Source organism: Ornithodoros turicata, chromosome 1 (assembly GCF_037126465.1).
Source record: "Ornithodoros turicata isolate Travis chromosome 1, ASM3712646v1, whole genome shotgun sequence".
In the NCBI taxonomy this organism is placed as follows: domain Eukaryota; kingdom Metazoa; phylum Arthropoda; class Arachnida; order Ixodida; family Argasidae; genus Ornithodoros; species Ornithodoros turicata.
The window spans coordinates 48,340,698-48,360,308 of NC_088201.1; the positions used below are offsets into that span (position 1 = coordinate 48,340,698).

General features: G+C 45.5%; 1 protein-coding gene across 1 annotated transcript in view; it reads right to left on the reverse strand.

Annotated features, from left to right (window-relative positions):
• The window catches only part of LOC135378190 (rhophilin-2-like), a 107,327-nt gene extending 92,562 nt beyond the window's left edge, over positions 1-14,765 (reverse strand). The window contains exon 1 of the mRNA XM_064611125.1: positions 14,586-14,765. Coding sequence (XP_064467195.1) covers positions 14,586-14,675 — 90 coding nt within the window. The 5' untranslated portion in view covers positions 14,676-14,765. The remainder of the gene's footprint in view (positions 1-14,585) is intronic.
• Between the last annotated feature and the right edge of the window lie 4,846 nt (positions 14,766-19,611).

Consider the following 19,611-nt stretch of genomic DNA (forward strand, 5'->3'; position numbering starts at 1 on the left):
CGACGCGCTTTACAATAAGAACTTTATCGCGACGATGATTGGGGTGTTTCATCGCCACACACGATCAGCCGTGCTTAAATCCACGTCAAATTTTAGTGATAATATTTAAATAATTCGATGTAACATGTAACGACATCCTAAACAAGGAGTAGACAGTGTTATCTGTCTCTCTGGCTTGGGTGCCGCAACGCAACAGACGAGCGTTAGAATGTTGGGAAACAATAGCGAGTCGATGCATCAATGCATGTCATGACGCGAATGTGACGTACTAGCGAACCAGTTGGTCACGATGAAACGGTATTTGCACCATCAGATGGTGTTGCCTATAGCGAGCGGTACATTTTCGCACCAGCTTGCAAAACGAACATGGAACGTTGACACTTTTGATTCAAAGAAACATCTGCTTTTTGCTCTGGCTTCCCCACATTGTGTAGTATCGTGAAATAAAGGATTCAATTCCCTACAACAACTTTTACAGTGACGCATAAGCACGAACTACCGCGTCTTTGCTGACGTCAGAAAGGTGTACACACGAGACCAGTGAGGGCTGCTTTGAGATCTACATAATCAATAACAATCAGGAAATTTCGAATCGAATCAGTGGCTTTAATGCTGGGCAGAAAAAAACCTGGAGCTGCTCAAAGTGACGTCAGGTCAACAAAATTAATAGCTATAAGCTTAAATTATAAATAATACGTTACAACAGTACGTCTCTGCGTATGAGAGAAAGAAAAGGTTGGTGAAAGCACGTGACAAAGCGTCTGTCCACTCAGAAAGCAGCAATAAGGGGGCATTCGTAGGCGGACCACAACACAATGGTGAAAAGGGTGAAGCAACGTGGTGGTGGTGGTATTGCTGGAAGAGCTCGCCCTTGTCGGCCTCAGAGAGGTGGGCAACGCTCTGGGGGAATGTGCGTCATGGGCAGACTTCTAAGGGAACTGTGCCGACATACGTCTGAGGAAAGCCTGGGAAAATTCCGAGACAGCACAGCCGGCACCGGGATTCGAACCCGGGTACCTTCCGCTCCCAGCCTCGACGTGACATGGCCAGCACGCCAACCACTCAGCCACACGAACTGCCTGAAGCAACGTGGATCTCACGTGTAGTTGTTGGACCGTTCTACGTGTACGAGGGGAAAGGGAAAAGCTGGGGGGCTGCGCGAAAGTCATGGATCGTCACCACCAGCTCGCTTACTACCTAACTTTCCTTTCGTTATCATTCAATAGAAATATTTTGCACGGTGACTGAGGGTCACAAGAAGACATGCGACATTGCCTTTGGTTTGAGTTCGGACACTACGTGCAGCGCACGCGATGCGAAGATCGAGAGGCGAGCGTATAAGGTTTCCGACATCTTGAAAAAAGCCATTCCGCTGTTCTTATTATACCTTATCCACGAGGCCACATGACGGGCCAGTCCATCAGTTGCGAAATAGAATGGAAAGAACGGATGTGAAGCCGCCGAATAACAATTCCATTTAGGAGTTCTCCTACCCACTGTCAAATAATGATTATGCTGTCTGACGTACGTACGTCTCTTACGATTATGCGTCTCTAGCCGCAGCTGTTAATAGAAGGAAACGGGATGTTCGCGAGGTTTTTGTCATAATAGCGCAAAGGGAACCGTCCAGAAAAAAGAAAGACATTACTACGTCATGGCTGCCTCTCTAACGAAACACTTTATTGTTTGAGAATGCTCCAGAATTTCTCCCCTTTCGGAGTTGGTGCGCATGAGATAAAGGCGCCATTTTTTCCCACTAGAGGCTATCGTGAATCCTGATAAGAACGTGCACAGGGACTGCATCAGCACTGTAAGTTACATAGTGAAGTGCGTATGCTTTCAAAAGAGAGTCTTCGATATCAACGTACGCGTATGCAAGGAAATAGCGGCTGCGCACTCCGCATGCGCAGAACGTAACTTCAGTGATGCTTCAGTGTGAATAAGCAACTTCCTTGCGTACGCTGCAACGAAAGCTCTTATTGACGATAATTCGATCCTGGCTCTTAAAAAATAAAAAAGAAAGAGTGAAATGGCGAGTTACTCCCCTAGACCCGCCCAATTACCGTATTTTCACGCGTATTAGCCGCACCGCAGATAAGCCGCAGGACTCGATTTTAGATACCATTTTGAAAATGTTTTTGCAGATAAGCCGCATTCGCAGATAAGCCGCGGGTAATACGACGCGACTGCTTTGTGCGCTAAACCAGTGATGCACATACAAAATCAACAGAGACGCTCAACGCTCGTCAGCGCTGTACTCCCTGCAGGCTTCCCTGTTCCCGTACTTGTCCGCGAAGTCGACGACTTTTAGTTTGAAGCCGCTGTCGTGGCTGTGCCTCAGCGTTTGAGCCATGCTAGAGTCACTAAATAGCTTCGCTATTTAGCGACTCTAAGCCATGCCTCACCTCTAACTGCCGTGCCCGTGTCCACGAATGCTGCTGCTCTCGTCAAATGAGAACTGACGCTTAGCTGACCACGTTTTATCCCGATGACAGATGTATTGAACCCTTCCTGTGGGTCTGCCGACAAAGGAGACCGTGGGGAAGGCCCTAAACCCTGTCCACATTCCGGTGTCGGCATGATGTATAACAAAGGAGGTCAGTTCTAGTGTTCTACTAAGATCGGATTGTGCCCTTGTTGCGTGTTTCCGAGGATTGGCGGGTTAGTCCTGTTCCGAAAAACATGAGGCACTGTCAGCCCTTTCGTTTAACCCGGGGTATGGGGAAAGTACCAGGGAAAAATAGTCACCAGATAAGCCGCACCCACGGATAAGCCGCAGAGCGTCCGCGAAAAAAATAAATCGCGCATAAGCCGCGGCTAATACGCGTGAAAATACGGTACTCCTCATTTTAGTCCCCTAACCCCTATATTTACTTCCCAGCACTGCAAATAGTCACTGAACTTCGCGAATGGACTTAGAATGCAACAGTTTACGTAAATATGTGCTCTTCGTGAACTTGATGGAATAAGACTATATAACTTAGCTAACTTAGCAATTTTCATCACCGTTCATCGTTCATCACCTCATCATCAGGACATATCTCATCCTGCCCCGTTGTGCCTTGGGGTAGTGGGCCGCACCTTACGTGGCGAATTTCCCCATTCATTATCATTAATTTATTTGTTGTTGTTAGCAATTTTCCACCCGCACAGAGGAAGAAATAGTTGGAGGTTCTTTCTCGAGAAATTGTGCCTTATGCATGTCGCAAAATTTTATATGACTCGACATATAGCATGGTCGACGGTTTAATTCGAAACGGTTTAATTCATACGCACGAATTATGTACCTGGGACTCTTACAACAGAGCGTCAAGTGCATTCCCCACTCTGTGACATTCATTTACTCTCGTGCATTTACTCCCTAGAGGGACTATAATTTATGTGGCAATGCATTTAGTCCCCAAAAGGACTAAAATTACTCCTCCTTTTGTACCTCGCGAGACAACTATGATCATGAGCGATGTGGCACAGTGACAGGTGTCTGCAGCACAATGACAGGAATCTCGGCGGACGTCCCACGCGGAAGACGCCGCCGCCTCTATAAGCAATTTATGCAGAGACACCAAAAGTTCAACGGCCGGACCCGAACCCGCAACATTGGGATCAGGCAGGGGACACGTTAGAGCACTGCACGGGCCTAATTTTCGGGCCCGTACCCGGCCCGGGCCCCACGTCTTCTATATATTTCCAGCCCGAGCCCGACTCCGCCGGCCCGGGCCCAGCCAGTACCCGACGGTTTCCATGCTGAGGCCCGGTCCCAGCCCGCCTCTGCACTATCTGTTCTCGAGGTTCGGAGGCGTATCTAGATTTACTAAAGAGCATATAGAGCACCAAGGAAAAGGAAGCAGATAATTTGTGGAGAGTATAAGGAGGTACACTCGATCGAGCGGCTGTGTTTCTCTGCCGGCAAGCCTCTCTGTGCTTGGTGCTTGCTTGCTTGGGAACGCAGCGTGCAGTGGAGCGTGGGCGTATGTACATTGCGGTGCCAGAGAGACTCATCGCCGCTCTATTGCACATGCTCCGGTGTTAGTTCCTCTTTCTTGAACTCTCACGCGAACGAAAATGTCAGAACACCTAACCCAACCGACCCACTTGTCGGACTCTCAGAAAAACGAAATATGTCAGAACACTTCAGCTCACTGAACCCCGTACCGGGCCCTCACGAGAACGAAATGTCCCAACACCTAACCTATCTGACGCTCGTGCAGGACCCTCAGCGCGCCCGGCACACCAATCATCCCAAATGTGTGTGAGTGCACGCGTCAAATCTAGACCCATTCACGAAATAAGCATGATCACATGTAAAAAAGTGATAGTTCTCAGATGAGAATACCTGATATCCAATACAATGAAAAAAAAAAAAAAAAGTAATGTGAAAATTCAGCTGTCCAGTCTCGTGAAATATGTCGTGTACACGGCCGACCATGTCTGGCGTTGTCAAGCCTGTACCCGGCCCGGGCCCGGTGGCTGAAACCCGAGCCTGGCCCAGGCCCGCCTAAAAAACGCCAAACCCGGCCCGGCCCGGGCTCGGGCTTTGGGGTAAGCCAGGGTCCGTGCAGTGCTCTAAGACACGTTACTAAATGATTCAACAAGCTTCCTTCGTTTCTTCCAGCCGCGGCCGGTGGAGGGTACGCTGCCACCTTTACGCAGAAACTGCGAGTGCTGCTCGATGCTTATATGTTTGCGCATTTAAGAATGACTGAGAATATACTGAGAAACGGGGCTAATCTACACTACCGATCAAGAACGTCTCGACTAACGTGCTTAGCGTTCTCATATTATAGTTTGCGCGAAACACTGGGCGACAATATGGGGAGACCCTCAATGACTATTCCGTGATAATTTAGCTTCGGATATAGCACCTCCACACAGCCGAGACGCAACCCATTTTCAAAACCGTAATAATATGTTCCGCCGCATCCAGACTGGTCACGGTTTTTAGCGAGGCCGGCAAAATGCCAGAAATAAGCGTTTCTTCTTTTTAATCACATATCATCACCCATTTCACCGTAATGTGCAGATCGCAACTCCACCGCGAGCGTCCTCATTCTTGAGCGCATTCCGTGCGCAACCTCTCCGGCAACAAAGACCTCTAGCCAAACACCGCGTCACTCCGCCGACGAAGCTTTCAAAAGAAACTCATTCAAGACGCTCCCCATTACCCACAGCAAAGCGCAGCGTATTACTATACCTGCCGACGTTGCAGCACGAAGGGCTACGGTTTATGAAACGACCCACTAGAAAGAGCGATTCCGAACGATCTGTTTTGTGTAGCAAAGTATATTTTCTCATTCTGGCCTATACACACGGTCCAGTGAAGGGAACTTGAAGCAACGTAAAATTGAAGCGAGCGTACATATTACTCAATAGAGAGTTTTAGTGCGCTACTGCCTTTGCGTACGTAACAGCTAACGTTGGTGGTTCTGCGCACTGCGCGAAGCCCTCTTTCTGTTACGGGCGTGCGCAGAACAATCAACGCTATCCCTTACGTACGCAAAGGCGACAGCGTACGATCTGCTAAACCTCTCTAATGAAGGCGTTATCGAAAGCTGCCGCACACTTGGCCGTATGAAGAGAAAGGCAGTTCGAGAAAGTCGAGTGGAGTCGAAGATTTATTGCCCTTTGCCGCGAATCTTGTTGCAAATTGCTCACCTTAAAACATATTTATAAACGTTCTTCGTTACCGACAAGTAATCCTGTGGCTGCTGCACATGCCTACGACGCTTCGTCCTGTATACAGGGTGTCCCACCGAAAAAGGACCAGGGGCTAAAGAAAAAACGGAGTGCTGGATACAAATGGAACCAAGTGTACGTGTTTGGCAGTTGTGTGGTCTATCCAAAAATATTTTTTTCATCGCCCCTTGTTTATTAATTAGCGGTAATTAATTTCCTAACTTTTTAATTATAAAAGCTACTTAGTTGTTCGAATGAGGCGGCACTGTGCTCTTTCACTCTCTCACATTGGGGATGAAAAAAATACGCGTCTTCGAAGATGCGCAATGAACAAAATAAAGAAAGAAATGGTGTTCCTTCACGATTTTTTTGCGGACGATTTTTGTTCTGAAAACGGCTTTGGTATCAGGTGACCGAAGACAACAGATGTTCTCGTTGGAACAACTTCGTAGCTTTTATAATTAAAAAGTTAGAAAATTAATTACCGCTAATTAATTAACAAGGGGTGATGAAAAAAATATTTTTGAATAGACCACACAACTGCTAAACACGTACAGTTGGTTCCATTTGTGTTTTCTTTAGCCCCTGGTCCTTTTTCGGTGGGACACCCTGTATAGACACGCAATAGAAGATCGGGGACCTTCCACCCCTTGAGTGATCACATGTGCAGCCATTGTGTCCACCTCCAGCGTCGACTTGGGCATAATCCACCCATATAGACTTCCATTGAGAAACTCAAGGTGACATTCATTCACGCCACCGAGGAAGGATCTGCAGAACGGCGATACAGCACGCGCAGTTATTAGAAATAAACGACACGGTCATGCACCGTACAAGGTTTCCTACGACACAGCTCGCAATTAGTACGTTCCTCGGGCCGATTGTACGGAAAAGGACATTGTGAAGAATACGTCGATCAAGGCCGACCACAATATTAAAACGATACGAGCATACGAGCAGTTTCGCCTCCAAAAACGTGACGCGAGTCGTAACGCAGACAAACCACACACACACAGCTTTTTGCCAACGCGTATGGTTCGCGCAGTAGCCGACACGTTCGAAGGCCCTGAAGGACATTTCAATGTGCAGTTCCTCTTTTCCGGGCGAAAATTGTGAAAACACTTCAGTGCTTTACAGGTGCTTAGCGCGGGTCCAAAGCAAACAGCGTAATGTAACCGTCAGCCTGAAAAGAAACTATACGTAAAACGTGTTTGGAATCCCCAACTGGCATCATCGTCACGGGTAAAACCATCGAAAATAACTTGCCAATACAGGCACTGGAGAACGCTAAAAACTGCACGTTCAGCATAGCTGCTCGGCACCTTATGTTCATCTCAAGTGCCAGAAACACAGGTCTCTTTTTCTTTTTTCTCATCCGAAGTAAAACTTTTCCACGCGATTTGACCCTACTCCTGAAATAAAATCCGCTTTCTGCCCCCGATTAAAAAAAAAAAAGAAGAAGAAAAGAAAGAAAAGGAAGAAGAAATAGCACAGAACCCGAAAAAACAAGGGTTTATACTCCCAAGAGGGTGCTTCAGTTTAATCCCCCAGCTAAATAATGCGCGAACGGGCACACCAATAGAAGAACTTTCTTTTTCACAAGTACCTGTCCGAGACCACCTACGAGCTGCGCATCGTGTGAATGAGTGGAAGGCGCTCATTATTTAGATAAAAATTCAAATGCGTTTCGTGGAAAACAACTTCTAAAGCAGGGCGTCGTCGGCATTAAAATGGGTACTACTACCCCCTTTTGGGACCTTCAGTGGACACCTATTAGAGAAAAATCTGCCACAGAAGCGGGTAATTTGTTGCAGTAATTACTGTAAACGTAGTAATTTGCGCGAATTTCACGACCGTTAAAAAATTGCGAAAATTGTACTAGCGAACACAGCTTGACGTTTCTCCGGCGAAAGGGAACAGCCCTGGAATCGCGAAATTAAATACTCGAGAATAGCTTCCCGAATGACTGAATGCGCGATTCGCGAAGATTAATACATCGCGAATAAAGATACATTTACAGTAACTGGCTTCGGTTTATATGTTTTTGTCGCGGCTGGTCGCGGCGAAGAGCAAAAGGACGCAATTCATTGGTGGGATTAATTGCTTTAAGGACGTATAATTCAATGGGGGATAAGGGAGTGGAAGAGCGTCCTTTTGCGCTTCACCGCGACCGTCAAAAATATGCAAACCGAAACCAATTAATTAAAGAAAGTTCTTCGAATGGTGCGCCCGTTCGCGAATTATTTAGCCCGGGGATTTAACTGAAACACCCCGTATAGTAAATGTCCAGAATAACATTTGTTAATAGTTTGTGATAGTAAACGTTACGTGCGATATCCAATTAAACACAGACCATATGCGTGAAACGCCCAGAGTTTGCCGATATTACTTTTTCAAGGTCAAGACTTTGGAAAAACAGTTCCTCCTGTGAAAACCATCCACTTCTTTGACACTTATTGAAATTCGTGTACCAGGACAAATAAAAGTTGGAGGGTCGTGTAACATCATATGAACGGATATTGCGATGCATTGTTCCATGAAGAAGACCGGGAGACACGGACAGAGAACAGAAGCACTGGCGTAGCCAGGAAGAAAAATATTTTGGGAGGGGTTCTATGGAGACTTTACATATATGAGGGGAGGTTTTCGCTCTCGTTGCTCTCTCTCAAATGCACAACGAAAGGTACGACTTCGAGAGGTGTGAACCCCCGGTTACACCAATGGGGACCTAAGAGCAGTCCGTTATTCACTTTTATCCATCACCCTGGGAGCTGCACACTGCGCCCCTGGAAAACAAGTGACCCAGATTCGCCGTTTTTCCAGTAGATTGAAGGGAATCACGATGGAAACGCCAACAGAAGCCTGAATTTGAAAGTCCGCACCGTGAAGGTCTGCCAAGAGCGCAAGACACCCATGGTGATCCAACAACAAAGAAAATAACTATAGGGTGGTGGTAATAAAGGGTCACCCTCACTGCCAGGTAAGCACGTCTCGCTTACGCTGATGAAAGATAAGGTGGTCCGCTGGCGGACAAGAGACACCCGTGTCACAATGCGTGACGCGCCACCCTTCCGACGTCTCAAGACGTCAGAAGGCTTTCCAAGAAGAAAAGATAATGTGGCGAATATGAATTCACTGAAAGTGTATTTATTTCACCCGTAACGATTACCCAAGATGATGCGAATATAAAGCGGGTTTGGAGCGAAACTATACTTTGGAGGACGTATCATGCGCCAAAGTGCAGCACAAAAAATTGCGACGTGGCCCACTTCTTTGGGAATAAATCGTGAAAATAAAAAAAAAAATAAAAAGAAGAAAAGAAAACGAAGATATCGAAAGTAGTTGGCGTAGTTCCTTGTAAACCCAGCATGACAAGGTATTCGTGTTACGGGGAACGCTAAATATATTTTTTATTTGCTAGTAAAATTGCGGTGAAACAGCTCGGGGCGACATCTGGTGGGAATCCCCAATTTGTCAAGCAACCGTGGTCTATGTTCCCAACAGTGTTATGCGCACGCAATGTAGTTTTCCCGCCGTACTTGACGAGCAATGTGCAGTTGGTGGCCACCTCAACACAGTGTCGCCCGTAATTTTCAATTTTAATTTTCTAAAAAAAACTATGAGCACGATTGGCACGAAAGTTGTGACGTAAGACTACGGAGGGCTCGGGCTATCGAAGAGAGAAATTTTCTGAGATTGCACCTCTACAGCTTTGCAGCAGGGAAGGGTAACGGTAAATTCGAGATGGTAACTATAACGGAAACGAACATACCACGGTCCTCTATTACCCGAAACAGAAACGGAAACGAAAATTATCGTCCGGTATTGAATTTGGGTAATGGCTATTCCTGTAGTGCGATGACATTTGAGTGACTTTTCATTTTATTCTTGTATTTTGATGACTCCGTTCCCTGTAATGCTCTAAATACTACACGAGAGCATGGAAACAAAGCGCGATCTTGGATTTCGAGGGTGCATCCCTCGCTTACCTCGTCCCGTTCCTCATACCACCATGACATCAACATATGACTATACTCCACCATAGCACGAAGATGACAGCCTACGATATTTAGTTATTCATTTTTCACTTTTTTTTTCATTTCACCGTGGCTATTATTATGGTATTATTTACTACTGTGAGCGTGTGCTTATGAATGCGTTATTGGATAAAGGTTACGCTCATCTTGAGTTGCTGAACTCGGAGTGAGTGAAGACTCAAGACATGTTCCTACATAAAAAAAAAAAAAAACATCTTCCAAGATGTGCTCATCCTAACGACGTAAAATTACTTGTGTAGTGTGTACGCGTGACATCGAAGCAGCACTTGGGCAAAACAGCGTGCCGACAGAGCCGGACTGGCTGTCCTCCCGCAGCTCTGTAACAGCCTTGCCATGCGAAACAGTAACGGAAACGTAAAGGAAATGAAATTGACAGGCTGGTATCAGAAACGGATAACGGAAACGAAAATATAGCGACGACTGTAATATAGTAACGACTGGAAATGGTAACGAAAACACGTCAATTACCCTACCCTGCTTCGCAGTGTCTTAATGGCCTGCGCCTGCCAAAAGCACGTGTGCACGCGGATTCGCGCGCCGTCGCAACAGTAGAAACTTTGTTACGGCATTTATTTTGACGCATTTTTACAATCTCGAAACATAGCACGCACTTCTGTCGTTGAAGAAAATGGTGGAATAGGGCATTTACAATGTATAGGAAAGAAAGATTTCGCTTTCTTTTTCTTTTTTTGGTTTACCGAAGCAAACCTTGAAGATGACAATTCTTGACACGATTTGCACCCCTTGCATCGTTGGCGAAAGTTTCGGCATCCGCCGCTCCGGTATTTTCTACGGCGCGGAAGTAATTCGTTAATTTATGGGCTTTTGAGGCTTACGAGGGTGGTTCCATAAGTTTCCGGCCCGAGGTAGAAAATGCGCGCGAATTTGGAAATGCGATTAAGGACGCGTGGCGCCATCTGATGGAAGGCCCGAGTACCACCCTCAACCCTCTCCATGCTTTTGTCGGTTGGAGAGCGGCATTTCAAACAGCCAGGGTGCACTCTTCAGTTAAAATGGAAAAAATCGAGTACTGCGTTGTGTTAAAATTCTTGACAAAAGAGGGACTTTCGCCTAAAGAAATTAAAGCGCGACTGGACAACGTGTACAGGGAAGTCTCTCCGTCGTACACAACGGTAAAAGACTGGGCTAAGCAGTTTCGACTGGGGCGAGAGTCCAGTGAAGATGATCCACGCGATAGTCGTCCAGTGGAAGTGGTGACACAAGAAAATTGGTCTCTTGTCGAGGAGGAAGTGCTGAGCGACAGGCGTCTGAAGGTGAAGGAAATCTCAGAAAGGCTGGGGCTTTCCAAAACAACCGTTTTTCGCATTATCGGCGAGGGCCTTCACATGAAAAAAGTCAGTGCGAGATGGGTGCCACGACTTCTCTCGTCAGTTCAAAAGCAACAGCGCGTCGTCTGTGCCAAAGAGATTTTTGAGCTCTGTCAAGAGAACGAAGAAGAAATATTGAAGTCAATTGTCACAGGGGGTGAGACTATGGTGCTCTACTATGATCCCCTTTCGAAAAAGGAGTCGATGGAATGGCGCAAACCAGGAGAAACACCCCCAATAAAAGCCAAGGTTATACAATCCACAAAGAAGATCATGGCAACAATATTTTGGGATTGTCACGGGATTCTCCTCATCGACTTCAAAGAGAGGAACACCAGAGTGAATGCGACTTATTATGCTTCACTTTTGCACCGACTGCGAGACGCCATCAAGGAAAAGAGGCGCGGCAGGTTGAGTCGAGGTGTCCGGTTGCTCCAGGACAATGCCCCTCCACACGGCTTCTGTTGCCAAGGCTACACCGAAGGAGTGCGGCTTCGAAGAAATCCACCACCAACCTTAGTCCAGACTTGGCACCGAGTGAATACTTCCTGTTCTCAAACTTGAAGAGAGATCTCAGAGGACGGAGATTTCAAAACGATAGTGAGGTGCAAGAGGCAGTTTTCCAGCATTTTGCGGACAAAACTTCGGACCATTTTTTCAAGGGTATAAGAATGCTGGTTGAAAGGTGTCAAAAGTGCATCGAAGTTAAGGGTGACTAAAAAGTGATACACTTGTTTCGTCTCTATGACTATTAAAAGTTGGTTGGGCCGGAAACTTATGGAACCACCCTCGTACATGTCGGTGTTGTCCCTAATTGTGGTTTGCTTCGGCGTTGCTTCCTGTTCTCACTCTTTACGTCGTTATACCGCACTTTCACTTTTGCCAAACCGTGTGCCTCAAATACGGCGCGAAAACATCCCAGGAGGTCGAAGGGCGACATTTGAAGTTGAGCAACCGTAAAGTGAACTTCTGAACACAACGCACTGAGAAATGCAACCTGTCAAAAATCCTGTTGATTACGTGTCAGTGGGCTTTATTTACTTGGCGGAATACGATAAGGCATGGAGGGAATGTTGCTAAGGGCACCAGCCATACATCCAGACAGTGGCGTCCCCTGCTCAATTGTGTGTGTACGACCTATATGTAAGCCGCCCGTGGTCAGAACAAAAAAAGAAAAGGAAGAAATACGGAAAATAAGGCTGCGCGGAAGAACGCGGAGTAAAAAAACGTTCCAAAACTCAACAACTGTTTCTGTGATTGTGGCAAAGAGAAAATATTTTGTGCGCAACACGACTTGTGGTTATGTTGCGCTTACTTTAAGATTTAAAGAAAAGAACCCACGAAGTAGATCGCTGTCGGCTGCACATTTTGATCAAGAAACGCGATTAATGAGCGCGAATCTCAACAAAAAGAAAAGAAAGAAAGAAAAAGGGGCAGCGTTATTTTTCAACCAGCTGCCCGCCCTATAGAGCCTAGACTGCCCCTCTACCTGGAGAATTTACGACAACAGCACCTGGGTAACGGCGCACACACATGTAAGAGCGCAAATATATCCGCTGCCAACAAGTGCTTGCGCGTGCCTACGCGAAACTCGAAAGACTACTCCACGGTCCTTATCTGTCGTGCACAGGAGAGCACTGTGGAGCTCACGGATATCCAGCTGATCCGAAATACTATCCTCACTCTGCACAGCTGGCTCTTCGCTGCTGACGTAACAAGCAGCTCCGTCAATAAAGAACACGTCTCCTGGCATTGATCAAAGCACCTAACTTGGCTGCTGGTGTCACGGAGAATTCGCAAAAATATCCAGTATAGAATGTGGACACCAAGGATACAAATAGCTTACTCGAACGCCGATGAGCTCGTTTTTGTTCGCATAACAAATGCTAGCAGATTGGTTAATCAGAAAAGGATTGAAATATACATATAAAATAACTGGAAGCCACACTAAACGCTACAAAAGGAGATCTGAGGGACAGACATAGTAGTCAGTACCGGATTATCTTACATATAAAGTAAAATTAAGATAAAATAGAAACAGACATTTATGGTACGAGGTACACGGGTCGATGTTCAACGTACACCTTCCATACGTTCAGAACACCCACTCTCTTATCGTGCTTCCGCTTCTGATATATCACCGAGGTAGCACAATGATTTTCGAGCGAGGCAAATTCTCCTGACAGCGTGCACCACACGAGAAACCAACCTTATTCGCGACCACAAACCTCCTTAGCTTGGAAGCAACGCGCACAAAATCTTTGATCTTCTCCTTATGACGTGTTATCAGAAGACGAAAACGGCAATCGATTTCATTTTCTCTCAACGGCAGAAAGCGTTCCCAAACATTTTACAATTTTATACTTTTTCCATAGACTTTCTTTATAGTGTTATCATACATAAAGGCGTCCGCAGAAATACCGTGTCATCGCCGTGTGGAGAACTAAATATCCAACAAGGCGAATATACAGGTTGGTACACCAAGATACCAACCGGATCTGATACCAGACACCAACACGGATATACAGTAGAGGGTGCTAGTTATCGTGCATATCGGAACCAATGGCAGCGTCCGTAACTGAGAATCTTATCCGTTGACTGGGTGCGGTAGATACGGAACTTCGGAAGCCATGTTATCAACGGCCTATCTCTATTTATTCTGAATTTGCATCGTGCACGAGTTTTATTACATCGCAAGACGTTCGCGACAACGTTTTGGAAGACGCGGTAAGCCAATTGCGCTAGTCCTTTGATGTGGCTCACATCATCACGTTCTAAAAGCGTGTATTTGACAACTTCCTGTATCGTATTGTTTTCATTGCGTGCCCCTGATCATCTACTAAAACTCGCTCCCACACACAACACACAAATCGGGGGTTCACTTCGCATGTCAACTATGATTATGAGTGACCTCACGTAACTGATGAAATGCAGTGACCCGACTAAGATTGTGAAGATACTCTTCATGTAATAGCAACGTATGAGAACGAACTAAACAAGTTGTAAGAACTGTTTTCGATGTTCCAGATAACTCCGTACGATAGCAAAACCTCGTCATTTAGGAGTGCAAACGTCTTATACTAATCGGTGAGAACTCTCCATGTTATCAGCTTCTCAAATGTAATATGTAATAATGTGCTCCGGAAGAGAAAGTTCTGTCGATTGATGTGGATTCGTGATTCCAGGTAAAGACACAGAAAGCGGAGAGTTCCGCTTAAAAGAACGATGACAACATATGACGAACTTAAATTTACGAAGACTCTGTAAAAAAATCAAGCATCTCACTGTGTTCAGACCTTGTTCGACACTATGTGAAAAATGACACGCTCTGTAATTTTTCACATATTTTCAAACTACATCAACAAATCTCAGCGAGTCTAGTGTGCCGTTAAAATATTTAAAAGAACGAGACGAAGCGAAGCACGCCATCAACAGGTGCCCCCACAGGTTTTCGTAGTCCAAGCAGACTTGCCTGCCTGACGCCATGGGGCCGGTGTCCGTTGTGACAAAAACATAAAGCTCTTACCCGAACTTTTCTGAACTGCGCTTCCTTTCGGTGGTCATTTGGCTTTCGGTCATCCTCAGACGACGAGTATCCAATATCTACTGAAGTCATGACTCGACGAATTACGAGTCATACGTCACATTACGAACGCAGCAACACAACAAAACAGCTTACAATGTTTGGTTCGTCTGCCGGCCCGTTTACCTGGACGATTTTTGCCGCGTTGCTTCATGGCGCCGCAACGCGGAAGAGAAGGTAACTAACCGGGGTCACGTGACAAACCTTGCCGAAGGCACCGAAGGCTTGCCCCGCAGCGGTAGGAGGGATGTTATTATGTTGTCAGTGTTGTCGGTGTATGGTGATCCTTGCGTGGTCTTGATCAGGTAGCTGGTTGCTCATGTTGCCAAAATCCCAGCTGGATGAAATGACAGACCCGCAAATTGACTGGACAGGTCCTGTGCGAAGGAGGTCGAACCTGACGGACAAAAAACGTTTCTGGCGGAGTCATCGTTGAAGATCTTGGAGATTGACAAAAATATGTTCGGCTGAAGAACACGAACCTGTTTCTGTGATAATGTAATGAATGATACAGAGAGATACAAAAACTATGTAGATCGATCATTTCTGCGAATATATCTGAAAACATCCAAAGTCAGTAGCAGGACAGGCGAGAGGGGAGGGCAGCCGCGGATGGCGCCTCGAGGCCCGGGCCTCTTCAGGGGCCCAAGACCCGTCGTATCCTATAAAGTAAAAATACTTAGACTACGTTATCGAGACGTCAGGTGGGCGCTCGCGTATGACCCATCCCCGGGGCCCGTAATTTCTATCGCCGGTCCTGGTAGTCAGTTGTAAGTTGACGGAAAAGTCAGCGAATGGTCGGTAGCGGGATGTATGAACACTATGTTTGATATTGAATATATCGAACTGAAGCAACAGCACCATACCTAGTCAAAGTTTTGATTGTTTGAACATGCCTCGCATTTTTCATGGTCATTTCTCGGAACAAATGGTGAAAACGAATAAGAATCGTTATAGCGGGCCTTAGGAATATGTAGACTATCTGAAACTGCTGTGTTTAGCACAGTTGTAATTCGATACAGGAACAACAGTTCTTATTTGTTATATTTATATATATCGCGATGCAGATTATGAAACATGCACAGTTGTTTATAAAACTTTTTTTCTCCCTCTCTGTCAACTTTGCTTCCGCTCAGCCTGGGCCATATGCAAGTCGAACAGCAGTTGTCTCGATTCAAGCCGCACATTCTTCTTGAGCAGACTACTGCATCAATACCTGTAGACCCCGAAAAACAGTGTGGTCAGGAAAAACAGAAAAACTAATTTTGAGACACCGTACATGTAAAGAACGTCGCATTTGCTCCGAACCTCTCGACCACTTTTAGTGTAGGACATTATTAAGCTGTGTTCGGTTTTGTATTCTAAATTTACACACATGGCTGGCTCCGTTCGTTTGTTAAATGAGGGTTTTCAAACACTTGCTTGCACTTATGTGGTTTTTCTTCATGAACGCCGCTAAAGGCACCACCGAAATTTTCTTGTGGAAACGTAGGATGACATAAAGACTGGATAGAGGTTACATGCTCGATCGCACGCGCAACGATGTTCTGTATCTTCAAGATCTTCAAAGTCGAATGAGCCAGAAAATCATCTTCCTCTGTGGATGATGGGGTCAACAACTTGTGCTCTGCCTTTTAGCTACGATCTCCCTTGCGCGAAACCTGTCCAGCCAACTTACGAGCTCGTTATATGTATAATCCAGCTTCGCTTTCGGCAACACGGACAACGAGATACCTGATCAAGATGCGCGAACTAAGAAAGCTACCAAGAGATCACCCTGCTTGCTTCTACCACTTCTACTGCCTTTCCACCGCTTCGAGGCAGAAAGCTTTCCACGAGGCTTGTCACGTGACCCAGACTAGTTGCGTCCCGTTCCGCAATGGGGCGGCTCTGCGCAGCGCCAGAACCAGTCAGTGTTGCCAGGTCTACTGAAATTTCAGTAGATCTACTGGACTTCGAGTTGGTCTACTGAAATACTGAAAAAAGATCAAAACAATCTTAAATCTACTGAATTTTTTGCCTGAAGTGTGGTTTTGCATAGCGAACTCCTATTCACGTTCGCTGGCACTGTCTGGTTGCATCGTTGTCCGCGTACGAGCGAGAAAATCATGTACTTATGACATAGTGAGGGGTCTATGCGTTATGTGGCATCTGCAGGCAGGCACCTTTAAAAAAGCGAGCAGCTGCCCAAGTAAAACAATTTATAGCGAATACATTGCAGAATCATGCATACTCCACAGGACACCCGGTAACATAGCAAACATGAAGACGAGCTTATGTTTCCGTCGTTAGGAAGTTTCGTTGTAAACCCCCTCTGCTTGACGCATTCGAGCGCGTGCGTGGAACGGATATTTTCTTAGGTGAACCTCATGAACAGCTTTCGACAGAAAGTATCACTGGGCTGCTGCACACGAAGCGGCTGATAGGAGACAAGAACTGCAATAACGAATATGACGAACGAATATAAAAAGGAAAATATAAGAACGATAAAATATAAGAACGAAAATATAACGAATATGTATGAGCGAGAGTACGTGATCGAATGACGGTGTGCAATCACGTCTTTACTGTGTACACTAAATTACAAGTATATTTTACTTATTCTATCGCCTATATATCGTGATAGTTCGTGTTTATTTACCATATGGCCCACTAGTTAGGTCGCCGTGGAGCGTTTGCCCATGTTTTTAGTACATCTACTGAATTCTACTGAATTTTCTGACGCCGACTTCCTGAATTTCCACCTAAGTGACCTGGCAACACTGGAACCAGTGTTGTGCCCGCTACTCAATTTACGTAGCGAAATACCGCTACCCTATTTAAAAGTAGCGCGATACTAGCGGCGCTACAAATTTACGAATGTAGCGCAATTACCCTTCCGCTACTTTCTCGACGAAGGCCTATGAATATGTGATACATACAAAGATATGTGCTCTTGCTGATACTTTATTTCTTGCGATCAGTACTTTCTGAAAGAGTCATTACACACTTGCATTCACCTTCAAGAGCCAGTTGCCGCTCAAAGTTCCCGTCACTGAGCCTAACACGTTTCTTGGTGAACGTATCGGCGCAAACATTGAAAAGTCGTTCGGCATGCGCAGTTGATGGAACGGCGGTATTCAGTTTGAGGAACGCCCCGTGCACTCTTGGATAACCCTGCTTTAGCGATGTCAAATTAAAGTTATCTGGCACAAAGAGGTACTGAGTAAGCTCACGATCAGCTGGATCTGCTGTAGAAGTTGACTCCCCAAAAGAAAAGAAATCGTCTGCATGGAGCATCTTCCTCGGCGCTTGAGGCGACCGAACACCTTAACATTTCGTTTACGGTCAAGCTGGTTACTTCCTTTCGTTGGTTTTCATCCGTGAGCCATGAGAGCTTGAAGCTCGGAATTAAGACAGCAGCGATTTGAAGGCTCTGGTCTGACATGAATCGGTCCAACCTAAAGTGAATACCATGTATCGTTACCGGTTTCGCAATTGAATACGATACGGAACATGTAGTAAAATCACCTTTAGACGCTAGAGTTTAGCGTCTAATTTATTTTATTTTCTCCCTCAAAAGTAGCGGTAGCGGAGGCGGTTGCGCTACTCAAAATTGTAGCGGAAATTGCTTTCCCGCTACAAATAACAAATGTAGCGGAATTACACCTCCGCTACTGAAAAAAGTAGTGATTACAGTAGCGCCGCTACGCACAACACTGGTGAGAACGCAGCGCAACGCCACGCAACATTGGCGTAGCATCTAGCATGAAGAGAAGGGCCGCGCGGTTTGCGCAGTACAAAGTTACTGAAAATTGCTTCTAGTGACTTTAGCCTAATAAACGGGCAACTCTTCAAAAACTTGACCATTTGGGATATTTCGCTTCGTTAGCTAAATTTCTCTTTGCCCATTGTTGGTCGATTTCAGTTTCGTTTCAGGCAAGCCGATCTTCTTTCTCTTCTTCTTCTTCTTCTTTTTCTTTTTTTTTTTTATGCGGAAGCATCACCTCTACCAAACTTAACTAGGTATGTGCCAACCGAATCCGCGAATCCTAGGCAGGGATTCGAGATTCGGGAACCCGAATCCCAGTGTCCAGAATGGCGAATCGAATCTTTCGAATCCACTAACCATGTTTGTTTGTTTTTAAAATGGGAGTCTCCTGAGTCCGCCGAAAGTCTCATTGGCCGACGGGTGTTCTCTTGTTTGTTTACATGCTCTGGACTGAAAGAGTCCAGGCAGGAACTGTTATATTACAGGTTTAAAAGTAACCTGGTTTTGCTTTTGATTAGGGATGTGCCAACCGAGTCCGCGAATCCTCGAGTCAACGAATCCTAGGCAGGGATTCGAGGTTCGGGAATCCGAAACCTAGTGCCGAAAACGGCGGATCGAATCTTTCGAATCCACCAACCACGTTTGTTTGTTTGTTTCTTTTTCCAATTGGCGCCTACGGAGTCCGCCGAAAGCCTCGTTGACCGACGGATGTTTTCTTGTTTCTTTGTTTACATTGTCCTGGACTGAAAGAGTTCAGGCAGGAACTCTTACAGTACACATTTAAATGTAATATGGTTTTGCTTTTGATTGTTGCTTTAGCTTTATGGACAAATTCAGGCTCGAGAATTTATGTATCATCTGTAGTCGATGAAGAATATGTCAAATAAATGAACTATATGGGTATATTTTCTCCCGAAACTGGACTATTATGTTTTTCTATTCATTAAACAAATGTATCATATTCTGCTTCAAAACACTAAACTGTTTTTAAAGAAAGGATTCGAGATTCGTAAGATTCGTGATTTCGCAGAACCTTCCTTAGATTCGAACTCGGATTCAGATTCACAAAATTCTGGATTCGTCCCATCTCTACTTTTGATTGTTGCTTAGTTTTATGGAACGAACTAATAATAACTAAGAATAAGAAGAATTATATGGGCATATTTTCCGCTGAAACTGAATTATTTCATTTGTTTTTCATTAAACAAAGGCATCATA